Here is a 19,765-nt window from a genome sequence, read left to right as displayed (position 1 = left end):
TCTGCAGTAAGATAATCACCCGAAGCCTCTGCAATTTAAGTATTTGTAATTTCAGTAACAATTACTAGCTATGCCAGAAACAGGACTAAGTAATCAAAAGCCAAGTTAAAAAGAAAAAACACTGGCCGGGCACGGTGGCTCACGCGTGTAATCCTAGCACTTTGGGAGGCCGAGGTGGGTTGATCACTTGAGATCAGGAGCTCAAGACCAACCTGGCCAACAAGGTGAAACCCCGTCTCCACTAAAAATACAAAAATTAGCTGGGCATGGTGGTGCACGCCTGTAATCCTAGCTACTTGGGAGACTGAGGCAGGAGGATCGCTTGAACCTGGGAGGCAGAAGTTGCAGTGAGCAGAGATCACACCACTGCACTCCAGCCTGGGTGACAGAGACATACTCTGTCTCAAAACACACATGCACACACACACACACACACACAAAAACAAAAACAAAAACAGACAATAGAGATTCAGATGCTAGTGTTTTAAAACATGGGACTATAAAATTAATATATTTAAGAAAACAGATAAAGAGATGGAGAATTTTATTAGATAATAAAATTAAGACAATCAAATAGAAAATTTAAAACTTAAAAAACCTTGAAATTAAAGAGTTAAATAGAGGGGACTAACATTAACGTAACACAGCAGATGCGAGTACTATGAATTGGATCAGTAGTATGTCTAGATTAAAGTAGAAACCAAAAATATGAAAAATATAGGAAAAAATAGTAAGCTAATACATGGGAAATGGAGTTTTAGGAAGAGAGGAGAATGAGGAAGGAGCAGCATTTGAAGAGATGCTAGCCACAAAGTTTTTTGAAACTGATAAAAGACAATAACAGATTAAAGGAACTCTACAAACCCCAAGAAGGAGAAATAGAAAGAAAACCACCTTAAGTCCTGTGAAAGTGTAACCGCTAAAAACCGAAAAAAGTCTTCAAAGCTTCAGAGAAAAAAAGACACACTGCCTCAAAGGAACAATGCTGCACTGGCAGCTGACTTTTCAGAAGAGGTCACGACGTACATCTTTAATGTGGTGAAAGAAAATAACTGCCAACAGAATTCAATCCTCTCCAAAATAGCCTCAAAAGTGAAGGCAAAATTAAAATGATTTCAAGCAACCAAAACTCGTAAGAATTCACTGCTGGTGGGACTGTGCTGAGAGAAATACTACAGGGAAATCTTCCTGCAGTAGGAAAATGATCCCAGATGGAAATACGAAATGCAGGAGAATGAAGAGCACCAGAAAGAAATGTTGGGGGAACGCTAAGTAAATGCGACTTTTAACACAACAACAATAGTATTTATATATGGAATTAAAATACATGACAAAAACATAAAACATCTTAGAGGTAAATGGAGCTAAAAGGTTGTAAAATTCTTGAATTGACTGGAAAGTGGTAAAAGTAGCTACTGGACGTTAACTCATGAGAAAATGATGCCTATTGTGAATCTGGGGTGACAACTAGAAGAATAACAACAATCCAAAAGGGGAGAAGAAAACTGGAATAATAAAAATACTTGATCAATTCAAAAGAAACAAGAATATGTGCAAAACCAACTAAGAACAGCTGAGACAATTAGAAAGCAAAGAAATGAAAGGTAGATTAGAACTCAGAGTTGTCATAAGTAGACTGTGTGTATGAAAATGCTGCATTTAAAAATAAAGATTGGAGACAAAAAGTAAATTCCAATTAAATGGAGCTTATAAAATATATACCTTTAATATAAAACACAGGGAAGTAGAAAATAAAAACACATAAAACCATACACTTGAAAACACAAAATAAAGCTAATATAATGATCTTCAATATCAGACAAAGCAGATTTTTAAGGTAGGGGACATTACTACATATTGGCAGTTTAAACTGATATACTCCTAATGACGCAGCCTTAAAATATAGATGGTAAACAGTGAAAGAATTAAAAGGACAAATAGACAAGCCCACAATTATAGTTGGAGATTTTAATACATGTCATTCAGTACTGGTAGAAAAATATATGTCTTTCAGTTCTGGTAGAAAAAGCAGTTAAAACAATCAGTAAAGATTTGGAATAATTAAATAACACTAAAAAAGGGTGTGAATGATATATGTAGCATATAACCAAGAACTGCATAATTTACTTTATTTTCAAATGAAAATGAAACTTTTACCAAAACAGATGGCATGCCAGATTAAAAAGCAAGCCTCAACGAACTTCAGAGGACTGAAAGTTGGTTCTTGGAAACCACTGGTAAAATTGATAACACTTTATTCAGTAAGACACATCAAGATAAAAAGAAAGAAAACACAAATTGACAATACCAGGACTGAAGGAGCAGAGACCTGTATAGATGTTACATACATTAAAAATGTAACAGAACATTGAAAACATTGATGAAATGGGCAAATTCCTTGAAAAGCAGAACTAACATACAAAGAAACAGAGAGTCTGAATAGTCCTATATCTGGTTTAGAAATTTTGAACAGCCAAATAAAACCTTCTCACAAAAAAACTCTCTGCCCTGTTGGCTCTTCTGTTGACTTCTTCCAAACATTTAAAGAAAATATAACATCTTATCTAACCTAAACTACTCCAAAAAATAGAAAAGAGAAAACACTTTCCTCTTCACTTTATGGGCCAACACCAAACCTTACCAGATTGACTCATGGGAAAGGAAAACAATAGATCAATTTCATGAATGTAGATGCGAAAATTCTCAACAAAATGTTAGCAAGCTGAGTTCAGCTATATATTAAAAACATAATATATCAAAACCACATAGGGTTAATTTAGGAATGAGAAGTGGATTTAACATTAGAAAATCTATCCATGTAATATTTCAAATTAAATGAACAAATGATAAAAACCATATGTATATACATAAAAATCATTAAAATTCAAAAGCCATTCATGACTACACACTCTCAGAAAACTGGGAATTAAGAGGAACTTTCTTAATTTGGTAAAACGTATCTTCAAAATATCTACAGCAAACATTATGCTTATAGGGAAGTATGGAAAGCTTTCACTCTGAGTTCAGAAATAAGAAAATGTTTGCTATCACCACTTCTATTCAACATTGTACTTCACAAACGGCACGAATGACACATAGAAAAATCCAAGAGAATTTACGGAATAATTAAAGAATTCATAAAGGAATTTAGCAAGGTTGCTGAAGCAAGAGTTTTTTTTTTTTTTTCCTTCTGAGACAGGGTCTTACTCTGTCGCCCAGGCTGGTCTCAAATTCCTGGGCTCAAGCGATCCTCCTGCCTTGACCCAAAGTGCTGGGATTATAGGCATGAGCCACTGTACCTAGCCTTTGAAGCAAGATTAATATACTAAAATCAATTCTTTTTCAAGAAACAATTAGAAATGGAATTTAACAAAATATTTATAATAGCATAAACAAATACCTAAGAATGACTATTAAGTTATGTATAAGACTTCCACTCAGAAAATCATAAAACACTGAGAGAAATTAAAGAAAACCAAAACAAATGGAAGGATCTACTATGATCACAGGTTGGATGATTCAAAATTAGAATGATGTCCTGTCTATCCAAGCTGATCTACAGATACAATGCAATACCAAATGAAATTGCAATAGAATTTTTGTTTGTTTGTTTGTTTTTTTGAGAGAAAGTGTCTTGCTCTGTTGCCCAGGCTGGAGTACAGTGGTGTGATCATGGCTCACTGCAGCCTCAACCTGGGCTCAAGTGCCCACCACGGCCAGCTAATTTTAAATTTTGTTGTAGAGACTGTAGAGACGGGGTCTCTCTATGTTGTCCTGGCTTGTCTTGAACCCCTGAGCACAAGCAATCATCCTGCCTTGGCCTCTCAAAGTGCTGGGATCACAGGCGTGAGCCACTGTATCCAGCCTGATTTTGCAAAATGGCAATTGACATTAAAGGTTCATTTTTAAGAGTTGATTTTTAAAATTCACATGTAAGTACAAATGGCCAAGCTCTTCCTAATTAAAAAAAAAAAAAAAAAGAGTTGATGGACTCGGACTTGTAGGAATAAACACTTATTAAAGGCAGGGAAATTATAATAAACAGAAACAGTGCAATGGTAGAAGGCCAAAGGAGCAGAACTGGGACTCGAGGCCCCCACACATGCCACTGCCTGCTCTGTGAAGAGAAGCATTGCAGGCCACAGAAGCCCCTTCCTGTATTCACTCCTGGACAACGGGATACACATGCTGAAAGCCCTAAAGAAACTTCACCCTGCTTCACACCATAGCAGAAATAAATCCCAGGTGGATTATGGACAGAAACATGAAAAGTTAAAATAACAACATCTCTAGATGATAAAAAAAAAAAAAAAAAAGAACATGGCAAAGATTTCTTTTTTTTTTTTTAATTTATTTATTATTATTATACTTTAAGTTGTAGGGTACATGTGCATAACGTGCAGGTTTGTTACATATGTATACTTGTACCATGTTGCTGTGCTGCACCCATCAACTCGTCATTTACATCAGGTATAACTCCCAATGCAATCCCTCCCCCCTCCCCCCTCCCCATGATAGGCCCCGGTGTGTGATGTCCCCCTTCCTGAGTCCGAGTGATCTCATTGTTCAGTTCCCACCTATGAGTGAGAACATGCGGTGTTTGGTTTTCTGTTCTTGTGATAGTTTGCTAAGAATGATGGATTCCAGCTGCATCCAAGTCCCTACAAAGGACTCAAACTCATCCTTTTTTATGGCTGCATAGTATTCCATGGTGTATATGTGCCACATTTTCTTAATCCAATCTGTCACTGATGGACATTTGGGTTGATTCCAAGTCTTTGCTATTGTGAATAGTGCTGCAATAAACATACGTGTGCATGTGTCTTTATAGCAGCATAATTTATAATCCTTTGGGTATATACCCAGTAATGGGATGGCTGGGTCATATGGTACATCTAGTTCTAGATCCTTGAGGAATCGCCATACTGTTTTCCATAATGGTTGAACTAGTTTACAATCCCACCAACAGTGTAAAAGTGTTCCTGTTTCTCCACATCCTCTCCAGCACCTGTTGTTTCCTGACTTTTTAATGATCGCCATTCTAACTGGTGTGAGATGGTATCTCATTGTGGTTTTGATTTGCATTTCTCTGATGGCCAGTGATGATGAGCATTTTTTCATGTGTCTGTTGGCTGTATGAATGTCTTCTTTTGAGAAATGTCTGTTCATATCCGGCAAAGATTTCTTAAGAGGACTCAAGAAACAATGACATAAAGAAAATGTTAAATGAGCTCCATTAACATTAAGAGCTTCTGTTTATCCAAAGACCATGAAGACAGCTTAAACCCAATCACAGAGCTGGAGAAAAAATCCATAATACTCATACGTAATGAAAGGCTCTAAGACTCCTAAACATTGACTTAAATAGAGGGAGAGACCAAATATTTAAAATAAGCAAACTCATTTTGAAATGGCACTTCAAAAAAAGCAAGATTTTGAAATGTATGAACGCATTTCCACCAGGGGAATCAGGGAAATGTAAATTAAAACACCGTTCTGTGTTATTATAGACCCACAAGAATGGCTAAAGGCTTAAAAATGGACAATACCAATCCACCAGGGAAATCAGGGAAATGTAAATTAAAACACCATTCTATGTTATGAAAGACCCACAAGAATGGCTGAAGGCTTAAAAATGGACAATACCAAATGGAGGCAAGGGTGTGATGCAAATGGAAGCCTCCTGCACTGTTGGTGGGTGTGTACACTGGTAACCACTTTGGAAATTACTTGGCAGCATTCATTTCTTTTTTATAAATTTATTTATTTTTAGTGGACACATAACTGTATATATTTATGGGGTATACTTTGATGCTTTGATACATATCTATGTGGTATAATGATCCCATCAGGCTATTAGCATATCTACTGGCAGTGTTTAGGAAGACTGACTCTATGTATAGCCTATGACCAGTAAGTATAAAATAAACACAAATGTAAATATAAATGTGTGTACATATACACACACATACCCAAAGTAACATATGCATCTGTGCATGAGATGATGACTAAGAATATAATAGCAGCATTATTTGTTATGCCTCAAACTGAGTAACCTATATGTCCATGAACAGTTGATTGGATAAATATATTATTTTTTTGAGTGGAATACTATACGGCAAGAAAATAAAACATGGTAACTACATGCAACAACATGGATGAACCTCCTTGCAAAATGCTGAGTGAAAGAATCCAGAGACCAGGAGTTCCTTTCGCATGATTCCGAGGTAATGTTTTCAAAAAGAGAGAAGTTGTCTCTGGTGCCAGAACTGTGAATAACGACTGCTTTTCAGAAGGGAGGTGGGGTGGACATGGTGGCTTCTGGGTCCCTGGTGAGAGTCGTGTCCCACATCTCAATCTGGTGCTGTGTTCGCTTGGTAAACATGCATTCTGAATGTGTACTGCATTAGCAAATGTTTATTTTAGCATATGTAACACTGCCACAGAGCCTTAGTAAGCAAAGAATTGTAAACATGCTCTGAATTTTCTCAGTCTCTTGGGAGCAATTCCAAAGCTGCATGGCCACTGCACCAGGCTCACGCACCTGTGCTGCTCCCTCTGGCTTCTCTCCTCAACGCCCCTTCCTCAGACGGTAAATGTCCCCCACCAGTGCCATTTTGCTTCCCACTGATTATCTCATTGGCTGCGTTTATCTCTCCAAATCACCTTTTTCCCTCTCTTATTTTCTTTTTCTCCTTCCCTCTCTCTCCCACCATATGTATTTCTGTGGAGTGGGGTTGGCACTCACAGCCATCGCTCAGAGATGAGCACGCTTTTGGTCCAGTTAGCAAGCCATCCAAATACATGTTTGCTGGGTTTCTCAGTGATATTCTTCATTACTCACTGTTCATTTTAAATTTTCACTTCCATGTATGGATCTGCCAATGGGCAATGGAGGTAGCGGAAGGTGTGGCTTCCGGAAAGGGGGAGGACAGGAGTCTGCTCATTAGCAATGGTGGGAAAGGATTTTGGAGGCCACGTCCATCTGACAGAGACAGAGGTGCAGGCTGCAGTGGTGAGAGCCTGGGTTGAAATCAGGGCTCTGCATGCACCAGCTCAGCAACCTGCAATGTCCAGTGACCTTCCTGGGGCTGCACTCTCCACCTGGAGAAACTGGGTCAGTGTCAGTACTTACCTGATGATGTTAACATCTGTAAAGTACTTGGCATGGTGCATGTTAGCAGTTACAGCTGTCCCTCGGTGTCTACAGGGGATTGGGTCCAATCCCCCTCCCCCAACCTGGTCCCCTTACCCCATGCCAAAATCCATGAATGTGCAACTCCCACATTTGGCCCTTCAGGACCCACGGATACATGAAGCTGGCCCTCCATATCTGCAGGCTTCTCATCCTGAGAATAGCCTATATTTCTGGTTGAATCCGTCGATACAGAGGGCTGACCGTATTGAAAAACATTCTCAGAGAAGTGGACCATGCAGTTCAAACCCGTGTTGTTTGAGAAGCAACTGTGCTGTGGTCCCTGCTGGACTGACATGGACTGGAGCTGTCTCTGTCAGTCCCTGGGTCATAGGGGCAGCTGTCACCATAGGATGACTCCCCCACAAAGCTGGTCATGTATTTGTTGTAAGAGTCAACGCTGCACTTTGGGACGTGTTCTAAGAAATAAGTAGCTCCATTTCCCGTGTATAAAATAAGAACATGGCTACTGAAGGCTTTCTTGGCTTATGGGGCTATTTTCGAGAAGAAATGTTCAATGCCTGCAAAGCATTCTGCTTCCTGGGTATAATTACTGAGACAATGGAGCACGTTATTTTTATAATTCGGACTTTAGAATCAACAGACTCTCACAGCTCTCAAGAAGTGGCACTGGACCCTGCTTCTGACAGAAGGACGTGGGATGAGCCCCAAGTCGAGAGATACACACCAGCTCTGGATGCTTTTTCTGGCAAACATCACACACGTGGCCACCAGCAGAATGACATCCAACATAGACATCCACTTTTTTCAGCTCAGAAGTTCCACAGGCAGGTGACTAACGATGCCCACAGATGGAGGAGTGTGTTCTGTGCCCTAAAGGATCAGTGTTCATAGGCGGGATAATTCCCAATGCTCTTGGGTTGCCTAATTAAATATGTCACACTGTACATATGTGAAGGAAATGGATGTGTGTAAAAAATGAGGATTGTTCAATATAGGAAAATAAGATAAAATTTTCAGATTTAATTACCCTGGGTCAGCTTACCTCCTTAAAGTTTTCCTCTCTTTCTTTTTAGCAACTTGAAAATTTAAACATATATAGTAAAATATTATACTCTGTAAAATATAGAGTATAATAGAACAAATATTAATATTATACCAGCTTTTAAAAATAACTAGAATATGATAGGCCTTTCTCACACTTTTCAAAGTGCAGCCCTGTATTAAAGGTACACTTATTCTTTCTGAGAATTACCAACCATAATTGAGATGCCTGAACAATAAAAAGCATAACTCAATTACATTTGCTGGGTTTCTTAGCTGGATTCTCAACCACTCCTAACTTGTTTATTTTACTTCCAAGTATGGACCTCCTAATGGACTGTTGTTAGGGTCTAGAAACATTCCATTTGTTATATCATTGATTTTATCTGACATACTGGCAAACATTTGGATTACATTTTAGCAAAGAGAAATAAAATATGTAGTGATTGATATATAGAGTAAGCTGAATAGCCTTCATTTGATTTAGTGCTAATGATACATAAGGCAGATTTAATCCTAATTCACCAATGAGCTCTTCCTATAGAGAAACTACTGTTCTGGGACCAAACTCTCTACCCCCAACCCAAATCAAACAATGATTTGATTGGTCAAATCATCTGTACAATGTCATCATTAGTTACCAAGAGACCCATTAAAGATGCAGGTGGGCAGGGGCCATCTCACCTCACTGCCAGGGAAGAGTGGGAAGCATTTAATAAGCCCTCATCACAGCCTCACGTGCCATGCTAAGCCCTTCACATCTACTGACACATCAAGTTCTCACAACAGCCCTCTGAAGGGGGCTTCTTAGTCTCCACATGTTACAGAAGCACAGACAGGTTAAGTACTTTGTCCGAGGTCACACAGCTGCTAAGAGACTGACCCAGGATTTGAACCCAGACAGTCTGACTCCACCTTCATGCTCTTAAACACATCGCAGCATCTCTAATAGAGCACCTACAGCCAAAACACAGGAGCTTCTGGATGGCAAGGGCGAGATCATATTTCTTCTGTATTTTCCATGCATTTGCATAATGGCTAAGTATTTAATAAATGATAGCTGAGCTGAATTCCTATCCAAGGTCAGCATTATCTCTTTACATAATAAATGCAGAGTATTTAAATAAAAATGTAAATGTTAACATCATATTTCATGTCAGCATTCTCCAAGGGAGTCTTATTGGCTTAGCACACAGAGGGCTCCAGGCTGGGTGGCGCCTGGAAGGCCTAAATGGAAACTGCTTGTCTTGTATTCTTTGCAGAATTACTAATTTCTGCTCCTTACCTGAAGAGGCACAGAATTATGCTTCCTGTTGCAAGAGACATCAGAGAGACACTGTAGCCCAGGGTGTAAATGGCCTTCACCAGAATATAAAACGTGATCTACAAAGAAAGAAAATGGATCTGTAAGCTGAGGGTGACCAGCAGCACCAGACAACAGGAACGGTTCCAACATCCAGCCCTGTGCTCTGGCCATGAAGGACTCTTGCCTGCCTAGAAGGCATAAGACAGTCTCACTTTATAATTCCACCTCCATTTTGAACCAAAAAATGACCCCCACCACTCAGAACCTCTACTTTTTTCTTATAGTTCATCATGAATGACTTTGCATGGTTCCCGTAAAGCACCTCTGTCTGAAGGGAACATGACCCGCCACCATCAGGGAAAGCAAAGGAAGGAAGCGCTGAGCTAAGTTCAGAAAGAGAGCTCAGTCTGTCCCTGAGGCAGCACATCTAGCTTTCTGACACTTCTGGATGAGCTCAAGTGGACACACAGGTCTGAGTACATTAAACACTATGACCTACAGGCACAGGGTGAGGTGCTCCAGACAGAGGTACTTGCCTAAGCCAGAGCCAGTTGCTGAGTTGCAGTATCTTGGGAATTTTATTTCCTTAACATTTCTTGGTTTAGCAAGGTTCATGGCTTGATACTTTTAATCTCCATGAAATCATCAGGCACAGGAGGGATTCATGATCATCACTGTGGCAGAATCACTGGGAGTTCTATGACAACAGGGAATCCTACACAAAAAGAACTGGGTCCTCTAGAAGGAAAACCAGTGCTGGTCATGATAAAACCAGCAACACCTGCAGGGCATCATCATAGCTCGCCACTCCCAAAGGCTGCTTCCTGGTCTGCATTTTCTTGATAAAGCTAATTCATATAAAATAAAGAGGGAAACAATCCACGTGTGCTTACATGATGAATTTTATTTTTGCCAAGAGGTCCTAAGTAAGTACAACCGAACCTCACTGTTATTTTACAATACAAAATTTATGGCAAAACTCAAAAAGTTATGCTCTTGTTTATTAGTTTGGCTCTTAATTATAACTTTACTGTTTAATCATTATTTAGAACTTATTAACCCATTTACTTTGCATTACAGGAATCTCTTCTTAGGAACCTCGGCCCTGCTTACTTAGGACAGCTCAGAAAAGAGCACAGAGTAGTCCTGGCCAGATCCCTCTTCCTTGCTATTTCTCATCCTTCCTGACTCCACTCATGAGAAGATGTCATTAACTACCACCTAACCACCCTCTCACCTCACCTAACCATCACATCACTTTACCCAACCACCACCCTCACCTCACCTAACCACAAGTCTCATCTAACCCATACTCCATCTAACCATGACCCTCACCTCATCTAACCACCATTCTCAACCATATTTACCTCACTTAGCCATAATTCTTACCTCACCTAACTGCCACCCTCACATCACCTAACAACCACTTTCATCTCACCTAACCACTCTCCTCACCTTATCTAGCCACCACTCTCAACTCATCCAACCCACACTCACTTCACTTACCCACCATCCTCACTTCACGGAACCCATCTTCACCTCACCTAACCAATAACCTCACCTCACCTAATCACCACCTTCACCTCACCTTACAACCACCCTCACCTCACCTAACCACCACTCTCACTTCACCTAACCACCACCCTCACCTCATCTAACCACCCCTTCACCTCATCTAACCACCACCCTCACCTCACCTAATCACAAGTCTCATCTAATCCATACTCTACCTAACCATGACCCTCAACTCATCTAACCACCATTCTCAACTCATCTAACCATCTCCTTCATCTAACCACCATCTCACTTCACTAACAATCAACTTCACTTCACCTAACCACTCTTCTCACCTCACCTAACTACCACTCTCAACTCATCTAACCCACACTCACTTCACTTACCCACCATATTCACCTCACTTAGCCGTAACTCTTTCCTCACCTAACTGCCACCCTCACATCACCTAACAACCACTTTCATCTCACCTAACCACTCTCCTCACCTTATCTAGCCACCACTCTCAATTCATCCAACCCATACTCACTTCACTTACCCACCACCCTCACCTCACAGAACCCATCTTCACCTCACCTAACCACTAACCTCACTTCACCTAACCACCACTCTGAACTCATCTAACCCATATTCACTTCACCTAACCACAGCCTGCACCTTACCTAACCCACACTCACCTCACCTATCAGCCACCCTCACATCATGTAACCACCACCTTCACTTTGTTGTGGAAAGCAGTTTGCTGATTTATCAAAGAACTTAGAACTACCATTCAACCTGGCAATACCATTACTGGGTATAAACCCAAAGGAACAGAAATCATTCTACCAAAAAGACACGCCCAGCACAGCCCTATTCACAAAGCAAAGACATGGAATCAATACGTCCCCATCAACAGTGAACTGGACTGGTACATATAGAGCATGGAATACTACACAGCAACAAAGACTGAAATCACATCCTTTGAAGCACCATGGAGGCAGCTGGAGGCCATCATCCTAAGCCAATTAGCACAGAAACAGAAAACCAAATACCACATGTTCTCATAAGTGAGAACAAAACATTGGGTACTCAGGGAGGAGAAACGGAGGGAGGGGGCAAGGGTTGAAAAACTAACTGTTGGGTACTATGCTATGTACTTGGGTGGCGGGACCAGTCAGACCGCAAACCTTAGCATCATGAAATATATCCAGGTAATATATCCAGGTAACAAGCCTGCACATGTGTCCCCTGAATCTAAACTAAAAGTTGGAAAAAAAAAAAAAAAAAAACAAAAAAGGCTGGGCTTGGTGGTTCACACCTGCAATCCCAGCACTTTGGGAAACCGAGGTGGGAGGATTGCTTGCTCCCAGGAATTTGAGACCAGCCTGGGCAACAGAATGGGACACCCGTCTCTAAAAAAAATAGAAAAATAATTAGCTGGGTGTGGTGCGTGTGCCTGTGGTCCTCAGCTACTGGGGAGGCTGAGGTGGGAGGATCGCCTGAGCCGGGAAGGTGGAGGCTGCCTGAGCTGTGATCGCGCCACTGCCCTCCAGCCTGGGTGACACAGTGAGGACCTGCCGCAAAAAAAAAAAAAAAAAAAAAAAAGGAAAAAAGTGAAAAATAATCCATACTTCCACCCTTTCTCTCATTCAGCTGGGCGCCCACCAGGGTTGAGAACGTGGGAGAAGCCGACAGCAGGAATGGCGGTCTTGGGGGTCTCACACTCAGCGGGAGGGCGAGCCGGGTGGAGTCCCGGGCCAAGCGCGGTGCGCTGCTGTGAGGAGAATCCAGGCCGGGTCGGACGCGCTGCAGCGGGAGGCGCCGCGGCTCTGGGGCCCCCGTGGGAGGGAGCGGCGGCCGCGTCAGGAGCGGATGATGGCGGGAGGGCGGGAAGCCTGGAGCCTCTAGAGGAGCCCCGTCCTGAGGAGCCTGGTCTTGCGGAGCCGGGTCCTGAGGGCCCTGCAGTGGGGGAGGTGTGGGGTCTTCCGGCAGCAGTGCGGCCATGGGGCGCCGGCGGGTGTGAAGCAGGCGAGAACGGGTCAGATCCCAACAGTGACTTGATGGCGGGGCCCGCGGGCCTTCCCGACGGAGATGGGAGGAAAACGGCGAGGAAGCCCCGAAGGCTTCAGCCCGAGCCCCGGCAAGCGGCAGCCTCAGCGGCCGGGACGTGGGAGAGCAGCGCCAGCCTCGGGCTCGGGTCTGGGGGTCCTGGTGGGATCTGGGGTCCTGGCGGTATCTGGGGTCCTGGCGGTATCTGGGGTTCCTGGCGGGTCTGAGGGCCTCGCGGGATCTGGGGGGCCTGATGGGGTTTGTGGGTCCTGGCGGGATGTGGGGCTCTGGTGGGATCTGGGGGGCCTGGCGGGGCCCGGGGGGCGCGGAGCACCAGGTGCCCACACCCGGCTGGGGTTCAAGAGGAAGGTCTGGGCCAGAGGCGTCCCCTGAGGCTTCCTCAGGCTGAGGCAGCACTGAGCCCCCTGCAGCACTGAGGCCGCGGGCATTCACGAAGAAATTCATCGACAAAAACGGCTCAAGTGATTCTGGACGGAGAAGCCGCGCCCGGCGTGGGTGAGCGCGGATGGAGCAGAAAGGAGGCGGAGCGACACCTGCGGTGGGGGAGGGGCGGCCCCACGCGCGGGGCCAGGAGGGCTCCTTCCCGCGTCTCACAGGAAGCCGGAGGGCGCCTTCCTCCCGCGTCTCACAGGAGCCAGGAGGGCGCCATCCTCCCGCGTCTCACAGGAGGCCGGAGGGCGCCATCCTCCCGCGTCTCACAGGAGGCCGGAGGGCGCCATCCTCCCGCGTCTCACAGGAGGCCGGAGGGCGCCTTCCTCCCGCGTCTCACAGGAGGCCGGAGGGCGCCTTCTTCCCGCGTCTCACAGGATTCCGGGTCCCCTGCCCCGAAGCCGCTGGGGCCTGGCTGAGGCGACCCTGCACCTGGGCCCCGTGGGCTCCAGCGGGTCCACGGAGGACCCCCGGCTGCCCCTCTGTGCAGAGCCCTCCGGGACGGACCGTGGCAGGGAGGAATGCAGGAAGGGACGGAGACCGAGTGGAATAGGCGGCTTCTGAGTCAGCAGCGTCCGTGTTCGTTATGAGTGAGGATTCTGGCGGGGTGAAAATGGACGAGACCAGAATTGTGGTCTCAAGTGGGGGCGGCGAGCTGGGTGTTGGGCTGAAGGTGGCAGCAGCCACCCGCTGTCGGGCGGGGCTTCGAGGTCGGCAGCAGCGGGAGCGCAGAGGCCTGGGTTTGGGTCCTGGGTGCAGTGGCACAGAGGCCGGCCAGGCTGCTCTCTCGCAGCCGAGCAGTTGGTGCTGAGTGAGTCCTGCTGGTCAGCGTCCAGTCCCGAGGCAGATCCAGGGCCCTCTGCTGGCCCGGCCTTCACCCCAGTCTGGCACCACGTGGCCCTGGGGCTGCCTGTGCACAGCTGTGTGCTGGGGCACCGACCCTCCTTCAGTCCCTGCAGAGGCCTCACCTGGAGGCCTAGGGTTCCATGCCTGGCAAGACAGGCTTTGATACGGTGTGGAGGAAGCTCCTGTCTCAGCTCTGCAGGGGCCTGATGTTCCCCGCGTAGACTCTGCATCTCCACCTATACTGAGAGCCTGCGGACCTTCCAGAAAGAAGCAGGCGGTGGGAACTCCGTGAGCCTTGGAGCCATGGCGGGCCCACTGCACGGCGCCCTGAAAGCTGGGAGGGCGGAAATCACAAAACGGTGTCGGAACTCCACACGATTCCTCCTGAACTAAGGCCTTCTTGGCTCTCCTAAAGGCCTGATCCCTGGGGGAGTGGAAGATCTGAGAGCTGAAAGAAGTGTCTGGATGTGTCTGTGTTTCTGAGTTGTTCTAGGACCTCAACCTCTGGATTTAGAAAGCCTTGGACAGCGTCATGCTGCTGTTCCCTCTGCCTGACCATCTCCCTCCTTCCCCTCCCCTGCAGTGGCTGCTGCAGGAGGCACCTGCAGGAGAAGGGGGCAGGAGGGCGGTCACCCCAGGTTCTGCCCCCCACTCCAGGCTCTGGCCCTCCTTGGCTGCTCAAAATACCAATCTTGCCAAGCCCTGGTGTCTGGGGTCCCTTCCCTGCCCCTCTGGCCAGGGTTCTGGATTCCTGTGGCTGGAGAGTAGAGGCTGCACAGTTCTCACAGGGCTCCTTGACTGCCCAGACCTCTGTAAGGATTCTCTGCATTTAAGCTCTTTTCAGTTTTATCCTTGGCATGTGCCAGCAGTGTCCTGTTTGAACCCCGAATCGACACACTGTTCCTTGCATGTACAATAACATTTTTTATGAACTACAATCCCCATAAAAAGACCATCAGATTGACCAGGAAAATTTTTCAACACTAAAGTTTTAGAACTTGAGATCGCACAAGAAACGAGAAGACATCAGGGACACAGTTACTGAAAGCGCTTTGCTCGTCCTGTCTCAGAAACCCTCCACCCAGAAAGTACCCTGGTTTCTCTGTGGTGCCCCTGGCCCACCTGTGGTTGCATTCTCGACCACAGTGTCCACTACAGAGTGCTCAGGGCTGACCCACACATTGCATTTAGGGAATGAAAGAAGCCACACACAGCACAGAGGTGTGAGGTTTGACCTCCCCGAGACAGAAAACGCGGGTGAAGCAAATTCATTTAACCCAACATGTGTTAGAGATTAAAAGAGGGCTGCTGGGGCAGGTTTTCCTTTAGGGGCCTGCTCCCACACTGTCTGTGGGATTCCACGATGCCTGCTCCAGCAGCGTCCGTGGGATTCCAGGATGCCTGCTCCAGCAGCGTCCGTGGGATTCCAGGATGCCTGCTCCCACACCGTCCATGGGATTGCAGGATGCCTGATCCCGCACCGTCCATGGGATTGCAGGATGCCTGCTCCAGCAGCGTCCATGGGATTGCAGGATGTCTCCTCCAGCAGCGTCTGTGGGATTCCAGGATACCTGCTCCTGCAGTGTCCTTGGGATTCCAGGATGCCTGCTCCCGCACCATCTGTGGGATTGCAGGATGCCTGCTCCTGCACATTCTGTGGGATTCAGGTCACCATCCCGTGGATTCCAGGACAATTGCTCCCAAACCCTTCCATGGCATTCTGGGAGGCCACTTGGCCTAGTTGGACAGCCTCTGCTCTGGGATGGCTTGGTGGACCAAGCAGATTTGTCTGAATTGCTTCCACTCCCTGCATCTTTGTGGTGCGAGAACTAGAGCCCAGTGATGATGTTTCAGGGGAAGTTTCCCTATGCTCATTACTACTTACAAAGCCTCAATGGTGGGCTAACACATTTTAGAAAGACAATACTGATAAATACTTAGCAAGAAGACTAAATTCGTTAGTATAACTCCTTAAATTGTGCAGGTAATCAAGGTTGACATCAATTTTGATCTGGGAAACTAATGTAATTAATACAATTTTAGAAGGGGAATTTTTTTTTTTTTTTTTTTTGCCTTGTTAAACCTCAGTAGGAAAACTGAGATCCAAACTGAGTGGAACTCTCCTGTGAGTGGGTACTGGCACTCTCCAACACGTGCCTGCCATGTGCGGATACTGAAAGCTAAGTTAATTACACTTACATAAAATTGACATGCCAGTGACTCAGTTGCACCAGCCATAGGCTGCTCAAGGCCACATGTGGCCAGTGGCTGCGACACTGGACAAAGCAGATAAAGAACATTCCCATCAGTGTAGACAGTTCTGTTGGCACAGAGACCATACGACCACCATTCACCCACATGAGCACCTTCACTCTGTTAATCAACATTTGCACGTGTGTATTCTCCAGTCTCACATAAAGGGCAGCCAAGCAGATGATCTGACCCATTTGAAAGTCATCGCCTCTGTTGTGCAGCTGTAGGATTTATTCCTAACACAGAGCTCTGGATTCCAGGTGTGTGGGGGCAGGTCCATGGGTAATGCCCAGAACTTATAAAGCATGATCTGTTTGAACAGCACTAACCTTTCCACCAGTGGCCCAGAACCTGGGTGCATGAGGAGCTGATGCCAGCCTGACACCTGGAAGCTACACGCATCCCATGAGCTCAATGCTTTCAAATTTTCTTGCAACAAGAAAATGCTCCACTCGATGTGGGTATTTTAAATCTCAAGAATGTACAATCGCTCTGATCATTACACGATTCTAAAAACACCATGATTTCCTACTAGAAAGAAAGAATAATCCAGCAAGAAGTGTTCCTGAGCAGAAAGGGCCTAAACTAACAGCTGCAACTCCAGGGAGCGGCGGGGTCACAGCAGAAGTTAATTCCAGCACTGATGTTGGAAAGAAGGATTTGCAAGACCTTCAAGTTATTTCCCTTGACCCAAGATCCGGTCAAGCCCAAGGAGAAGGGCAAAAGATAATCTCATAAATTCAAGGCTATCACTTGGGCTTGCCAAAAAGAAGCAGGTACTTTGCTGCTGTCACTTGCAACGGTCTGTGGCTGGGCAGAGCCATCATCAAGGCAGGAAGGGCAGGTGCTGCGGGGGCAGCTAGCCCCTCTCTGTAGAGGTCCTTGAGCAAGCCAGGCTGCGGCTCCTGCATACTAACCTCAGGGAGCTGCCCACAACCAACTTCAGAGGTGAACAGCAACTGGCTCAGAAATTTAAAAACACTGAGGCCAATGGTGTGCTTACTGAAAATATCAAGCACATTCTAGAACCTGGCCTTAGATGTGAGTATTACTAACCCCACCCCCCAGTGTGTAGACAGTGCACTAAGACCCGAAGCAGCAGGTCCTCACTTCCGAGAGGGGAGAGTCAGCCCAGCCCCAGGGTTCTTGCCCCTGGAACTCAAGGCCCTTTAAAAAAACAGCCCCTCTCTTTTCACATGTTTTTCCTTTAAGGGGAATAGAACTAATTAAAATCTGTCAGAGAAATCATGCACACTCAGCATTAACAGCAAAGCCATCTGACCTCAAACCCAGTGCTCTTTCCCCTAGAACACCGTCAGCAGCCGTGAGGAAGAGGGTTCCCACACAGCCAGCCTTCTGTGTTCCATAGCGTGTGTGTTTAGAAGTGGATTCTCTATTCTCTTGTTCAATTCTAAAGTCAGCGCAGACAGCCCTGGCACCCACGACAAAGCCCGCCGGAGCCAGGGCAGGCCTGAGTGTGAGGGAGAAAGCAGATCCTGCCGTCGAAGGCTGTGATGTTCATTGCAAGAGTGGCGCTTCTGGACGGCGGGTACAACAGCATGGCCTCGGAAAGAAGGCAGGGGCTGAGAAGGGTTCTGAAGGCGTCTCCACAGCTGTGACTGAGGCCACTGTCCCCTTTCCAGTTTCCTTTCTGAGACATTCCCACGGGGACCAGAGTGGAATGGCCACTCTTCACCAATTATCTTGTGATCAGAGTTCAGACTAAACAGTCAGAAAATGGTACGTTTCAAACCTACCAAAAGCATAGAAAACAATATAAGGAAGACAGGCAGCACTAACAAACAGCAGAAAGAGAACTGCAAAGGAATAAAATCTCAGCAAGTGCCGGCAGGCCCCTGTCTCTGGGCTGTACAGCACCATGGCCTTAGGGTTCGCTGAGCTGCGTGAACCGTTCTGGTTCCTGTACCTCGCTGGGCAGCCTTAATCTGCAGGTACTCCTCGCGGGGTTTCCATCTTCCTGCCGGCTCCTGGCTGTGCGGTGTCCACTCCACCTGTCTCCAGTTTCACTACCGCCTCAGCAACTGTTCTCAGGGCTCATGGGGGCCTTTCTCCCTGCTCACTTTTTCTTCCTGAGTTTCAGTTCTTCCTCCTGTGTCCGGTTTCCCCTGAACTACCTTCTCCAGGTGCTCTGAGTGAGGGCTTCTGGCTGGGGACCCTGCTAGTCCCTGCTTTCTGGAATTCGCATGCAGTCTGGCCAAGTATGTACTCCTGGGAACGAGCGGCTGTAGGCCCTGGACAACAATGCACCTGCTGCACTCCTCCTTATGTGTGCGGAATCCATCTCTTGTCTCCAGAACTTCCCAGACCCACCATAATTGTCTGGCTGGATATTTCCTTTTATTCACCGTATTTAGGGTCTTCAGGCTTTCCGAATCTGAGGATTGGAGCCTCACAAAAACTCTGGAAAACCTCTACTAAGCCTGTGACTAGCCTTGGGCAGTCCTGGTCTCTGATCCTGTTGTTTTCTGTCCCTCTCTCTGCCTGGACCTGGGGTAATTTCTTTGTATAGATCCTTCCTGGTCCAGAACCCCCTTTGCATTGTGTCTAATGTGCTGTTTAATGCACCTGCTCCATTTTTCCCCCCAAATAAGGGAAACTTATCTAACCCATACTTTTTAGAGTATCTTGCTTCTGGTTCACACTTTCACCCCCAGTTCCCCCTTTTAAAAAACATTTTAAATGCATTTATTTCCTTTTGGTGCCTGATGATTTCCTGAGCTGAAGATTGGGTGTAATTTTACTGTCTGTCGTTGGCTGATTCTTGTTCATGGTGCTTTTTCCTTCTGTAGTTTGTCAACTTGGAATGTGAGCTCATGTTTGGAGTTTACCCATGGGAATTTTGTGAGGTCTAGCGGACTTTTCCTTCCAGACAGAACCTGTTTGCTCTGCCCAGTACCCCCCAGTGCTGTCCACTCAGCAACAGCCTATGCCAAAGCCTCAGCTCAGGGCTTCTGTGCCAAGGGTGAAAAGGAAGTTGCCCTTTAGGAGAGCATATCCATGGTGAGATTTCTGGGAAGGACTTTAAAAATCTTCGTGGAAAGCAAATGGATATAAGGCACTTTCCCTGCTGTCCTGGAATCAGATTCCAAGCAGCTGCCCCTGCATCCAGGACCGAACAGAGGACTCCGCACATGCCGCAGGGC

At 45.9% G+C, this 19,765-nt stretch overlaps 1 protein-coding gene across 6 annotated transcripts in view; it reads right to left on the bottom strand.

Annotated features, from left to right (window-relative positions):
* The window catches only part of LOC105474988 (vasoactive intestinal peptide receptor 2), a 109,410-nt gene that overhangs the window by 19,380 nt on the left and 70,265 nt on the right, over nucleotides 1-19,765 (bottom strand). For all 6 annotated transcript variants that reach the window (XM_071094161.1, XM_011729947.2, XM_071094162.1 and 3 more), the window contains one exon: nucleotides 9,486-9,583. In XM_071094161.1, coding sequence (XP_070950262.1) covers nucleotides 9,486-9,583 — 98 coding nt within the window. The remainder of the gene's footprint in view (nucleotides 1-9,485; nucleotides 9,584-19,765) is intronic.

Source organism: Macaca nemestrina, chromosome 4 (genome assembly GCF_043159975.1).
Source record: "Macaca nemestrina isolate mMacNem1 chromosome 4, mMacNem.hap1, whole genome shotgun sequence".
Classification (NCBI taxonomy): Eukaryota; Metazoa; Chordata; class Mammalia; order Primates; family Cercopithecidae; genus Macaca; species Macaca nemestrina.
This window is presented reverse-complemented; position numbering and strand designations above follow the sequence as displayed.